The following is a 5,187-nucleotide window of genomic DNA, read 5'->3' as shown; positions in this document are numbered from 1 at the left end:
AACTGCTCCTTGGAGATAATTCTCTAGCTGTGAAACACTTTGAGAATCCCTGAGAATGAGAAAGGGACTACAGGAATGTACAATTCTTCTTTCATTTGGTCTTGTGGTAACTTGTGTTTGCAACTTTTGAAATGACAATCGTCATTATTGAAGAATAGACAGTGGTCAATGTATTTACTGGTAGCTGCTTCTCAGGAGGTATCATTCTGGATGAACGTTCCATTTTGTCAGCACCCAGTTTAACATTCCATGTTGCATGCAACTGTCACACCCACTGTCTAAGGGTAGGCAGCAATATTTCCTCTGATGTCTGTTGCTATGTGTGGCCTATATGTTTCAATGATTGCTCCTTTAAAATTCTTGCAAAAACACAAATCTTGAAGAGAATGTTGCTTGTGCTGGCCTGTTTCTTCCCATACGATATATTCCAGATTGGTGTGTGTTTTTGCATTTTGCAGTGTTTAGGGAACATTGCCTGTTTAAACCTTTGAACATTCTCTTGTGATCCTGGAATACTAAGTGTGAGTAACACTTGTTGAGAAGTGTTGAAAGTGAAGGAAAAGCTGACATGTTGCAATGTTGACAATGTTGGTTCATGTTGTTAAATTTGAAAGAGTGTGGAAAAGGTTTGTAAGGATGTTGCCAGGTTTGGAGTGTTTGAGCTACAGGGAGAGGCTGAATAGGCTGAGGCATTTTTCCCTGAAGCATCGGAGGCTGAGGGGTGACCTCATATAGAGGTTTTATAACATCATGAGGGGCATGGATAGGATGAATAGCCAAGGTCTTTATCCCAGGGGACGGATGTCCAAAGCTAGAGGGAATAACTTTGAGGGGAAAGATTTAAAAGGTAAATGAGACTTTTCACACAGGGTGGTGTATGTATGGAATGAGCTGCCAGAGGGAGTGGTGGACATGGGTACAATCATAACATTTAAAAGGCATCTGGATGGGTATTTGAATAGGAAGGGTTCAGAGGGATATGGGCCAAATGGTGGCAAACAGGACTCGTTCAGTTTGCGACATCTGGTTGGTGTGAACTTGTTGGACCAAATGGTCTGTTTCCGTGTTGTGCAAGTCCATGACTCAATTATTGTAAACCACCCCCACAACCAGAATCCTTACCATACACCTCAATGAAAACACTGTTATTCTTTGAGGGAACCGATGGATACTTCTCAAAATCAGCCATACAGACAACTTCGATCAGACCAGTTTCCTGCGGTGTCCATGCTGCTGTTGTTCGGACAGTGTTAGAATTTGGCCTTGTGGTAACTGAGTTCAGTTCCTCACCATCCTGAAACAATCTTGCACTCATCTTCTCAACTGGATAGACTTTTGAGACCTCACATATTAAATTGACCTTTTGCTTCACTTCTTTGGGCCTTTTGTCCAGGATTCTAGGCTGCTCCATGAAAGCTGTAATACAGACAAGAAATTCAGTTCATTTTAATTTGCTGCAGTGTGTTTTAGTTTTTAATGGACAGTGTGGAAGACTGAGCAGTGCAGGTATTGGACAATACATCACACCAGGAATTTATTACACTCACCCATAGTGACGAAACTGGAGTCATCTGCAGGAGGTTATATTGCACTTTAAGAGGGATCTGCTAATGCCAATCATGGGATGTGATTGGTAAATTTGTCTCAGCTTTTTTTATTCATTCACAGGATGAGGGCATCACTGGTTAGGTCAGCATTTATTGCCTATCCCTAATTGCCCAGAGGGCAGTTAAGAGTCAGCCACATTGCTGTGGGTCTGGAATCACATATCGGCCAGACCAGGTAAGGATTGCAGTTTCCTTCCCTACAGGACCAGATGGATTTTTCTGACAATTAACAATGGACTCATGATCACCATTAGACTCTTAATTCCAGATTGTTTTTATTGAATTCAAATTCCACCATAGCAAGATTCGAACCCAGGTCACCAGAACATGATCTAGATCTCTGGATTAATAGTCTAGCAATAATATGACTCGGCCAGCACCTCAATTCAAAACAACAAATGAGCTCACTTATTTTATTTTTAAATTAATTCTTGCTACTTTTCAGACATTGCAAATATTGAGTCTGTTTCCTGTATGCCAATCACTCTGAGCGGTCCATGCTGATGTATTCCTGATTTACCTTCACTGTGATCTTTCCTTTAACTGTCCCAGTTGAGGCTTGGATCCAGGTGTAAATGTCTTTCTTGTTATCTCTCAGAATCTGAATTCTTAGCATTTCCTTAAAGGATTATTTGGAGTAAAAGATACTTACTTTTATCTTCTTACTCCAAAATAATACAAGGAGATCTCATTTTCCGTCTTGTCTATTAAATCCTTCATTTTGTTTGAAATTTTTTTCAATTTTATGTCCCTCTTCTTATTATTATAACTGTCATTCGCTATTTTAACATCCCATACTTCTTTGTTGCATTTAGCCTCATTGCATCATTCATGCCATTTCATAAGATTGTCATTGCAGGGCCCCCTTTTCTTGCCTATGCCCTGCTGTGAAAAATCATATTTCTACTTAGGTACTGTGATAATCTTGGTTTTTAGTCTTTGTTTTTATTTCAAATTCCTCTGTTGTTTGTACCTGCATCAATAGAGAAACTACTGTAGAGTTTTACAGTAGTCATTGCTTTACTGTACTCTACAGTACTTACCTGTCCAGATTCAGCAATTGAGGAACTTCTACTGTACCTGTGCATGAGAACAGGGTACTGGAGTAGGCCACGTGATCCTTAAAGCTTGTTCTGTCTTCCAGCCTTTAATAGGATTATGGCTGATTTGTTTGTGTTCTGAAATCCACTTCCTTATCTACTCCTGATGTTTGCTTCTGCTGCCTAACAAGAAGCTATCCACCTCTGCCTTAAAAACAATGACCCCATGTTCACCACCTTCTGAAACAGAGTTCCAAGGTCACACAACTCAGAGAAAAGAAATTGCCTTCACCTCTGGTTTAAAGGGTGATCCCTAATTTTAAACCTGTGACCTCTAGTTCTGGACTAATCACACATGAGGAAACATCCTTTCCACATCCTTGTTAAGACAGTTGAAGTTCTTATACAGTTCAATCAAGTCACCTCGCACTCTTTGAAACTCCAGTGTGAACAAGCTCAGTCTGTCCAACCTATCCTCATAAGACAGCCCACTCATTTCAGGTATCACTCTAGTAAATGTCCACTGAACAACCTCCAATGTATTTACATGCTTCCTTAAATATGGAGACCAAAACTGCATACAGTATTTGAGATGTCATCTTACCAACCCCTTGTATAACTGAAGCTTAATGTCCTTATTTTTATGTTCAATTCCTCTCATAATAAAGGATTTCATTTCATTAGCCTTCTTAATCACTTATTTTGTCAGTTTAACAACTAATTGTGAATCACGCACCACAACAACTAGATCTCTCTGCACCTCAGAATTTTGCAGCTTTTTCAGTTACGGTCATACAGTATGGAAACAGACCGTTTAGTCTAGCTCATCCATGCCAACAGATATCCTAAACTGACCCAGTCCCATTTGCCAACATTTGGCCTGTATCCCTCTAAACCCTTTATATTCATGTACCCATCAAATGCCATTTAAATGTTCTCATTGTAATTGCCTCCACCATCTCCTTTGGCAGCTCATTCGATAGGCTTGCCATCTTGTGTGTGAAAAAAGTTGTCCCTCAGGTACCTTTTAAATCTTTCCCCTCTCACCTTAAAGTCATTCCCTCTAGCTTAGGACTCTCCTCCCTGGGAAAAAGACCTTGGCCATTCACCCTGTCCATGACCCTCATGATGTTATAAACCTCTGTAAGGTCATCTCTCGGCCTACAATGCTCCAGGGAAAACAGCCCAGCCTATTCAGCCTTTCCCTGTAGCTCAAACCTCCAACCCTGGCAACATCCTTATAAATCTTTCCTGAATCCACAATGGTTTTAATAACTTTTCTTTTTAAACTTACAGCAGTTCCTTCCTTATTCCTTTATTGTAAAACATTCCTTTTCCTATTTCAGTCAGCAATCAAAAATAAAGTAAAATACAAAGTAGTGGTATTTACAAAGCATTTGCAACAAACTTCAGCCAGAAGTGTCCTACTGAGATGCCTAGCTTCACAGATTTCAGTGACGAAATGAAACAGTATTTGTGAAAACCAATTAAACACTTGTATTTGCCCCTGAATTGTGTTTGTTTGTAACTTGTGTGAATGGGGCTCAAAAAATTGGTCTTTGATTTTAAAGCATAGATTTATTAGATTACATTGTTGATTTAATTTTACTCTGCTAAAATTACTATGTCTTTAATAAATTGCTGTATCTTTTGTTTAAGATACAGATTGATGTATTGAAGTAATGTTTTGCAGTCTGAGATTGTTCATTTCAAAGTCTGTTTGGAAACTATTGGGGTGAATTTTGAGGGTCTTTGAAGGTTTTAATTTTACTGTGTTGCGAGTACAGAAATAGGAGGGCTCAGTTGGTTCAATTGTCTGTCTCTGCATCAGAACAAATTCAAGACTGTTTTGCTTCCATTTAATGTTGTTTACCTGCAAGCTAATAGTCATATTGCGGCAACAAGCAAAAATGAATGAAACAATATGTTCCAGCATTGTGCTGGGCATTGGTTGTCATCTTGGAATCAAACTATTAAGACAATCAGCCTGAAAAATCAATGCAGATCTGAGCTGTCAAGCTTTGTTTTTCACACTCTGTGGCTGGATTAAAGATCTGTAGAACATTTACAATTGCATCATGAACTGGTGAGAAAGCTACATGTTTGCATCATTATCCAGGATGAGCAATGTTTACCATCACACTTTGTACTAACGACACAATGGAACTAACGACAATTTTCATCAATATTATTTCCCATTGGTTATTCTCAACAAATTATAGATATTAAATCTATGGTATTCTCTAAATGAGGAGTGCGTTTCTTGTGCAGTTGGAACTTACAGTAGGTTTGCAGAGTGACAGAGGAGTTTGTGATTGACATTGTGGTGTTAGAGCCCAAGTCCACTTCAGCCAAGCAGGTGTACTCCTGTCCATCATCTGACAGACTTGCGGTGAAATTGAAGACATTTCTCAACCTGTTATCTTCATCCGGAAGACCTGGTTCTTCTGTAGAACTTCTCTGAACAATCTCACTCCCTCTCATCCATGTGAGAATGAGTTTGTTGTTTGGATAGACTCTTGGTCCAATGCACTCCAGAC

General features: G+C 39.3%; 1 protein-coding gene across 1 annotated transcript in view; it reads right to left on the bottom strand.

The window, feature by feature from the left end:
- The window catches only part of LOC109911811, a 6,579-nt gene extending 1,398 nt beyond the window's left edge, over window positions 1–5,181 (bottom strand). The window contains exons 1-2 of the mRNA XM_048617789.1: window positions 4,930–5,181; window positions 1,123–1,416 (exon numbers count right to left, since the gene is read on the bottom strand). Of these exons, the coding sequence (XP_048473746.1) occupies window positions 1,123–1,416; window positions 4,930–5,131 (496 nt within the window). The 5' untranslated portion in view covers window positions 5,132–5,181. The remainder of the gene's footprint in view (window positions 1–1,122; window positions 1,417–4,929) is intronic.
- Between the last annotated feature and the right edge of the window lie 6 nt (window positions 5,182–5,187).

This window comes from Rhincodon typus, chromosome 38 (genome assembly GCF_021869965.1).
Source record: "Rhincodon typus isolate 14 chromosome 38, sRhiTyp1.1, whole genome shotgun sequence".
Taxonomy (NCBI): Eukaryota; Metazoa; Chordata; class Chondrichthyes; order Orectolobiformes; family Rhincodontidae; genus Rhincodon; species Rhincodon typus.
This window is presented reverse-complemented; position numbering and strand designations above follow the sequence as displayed.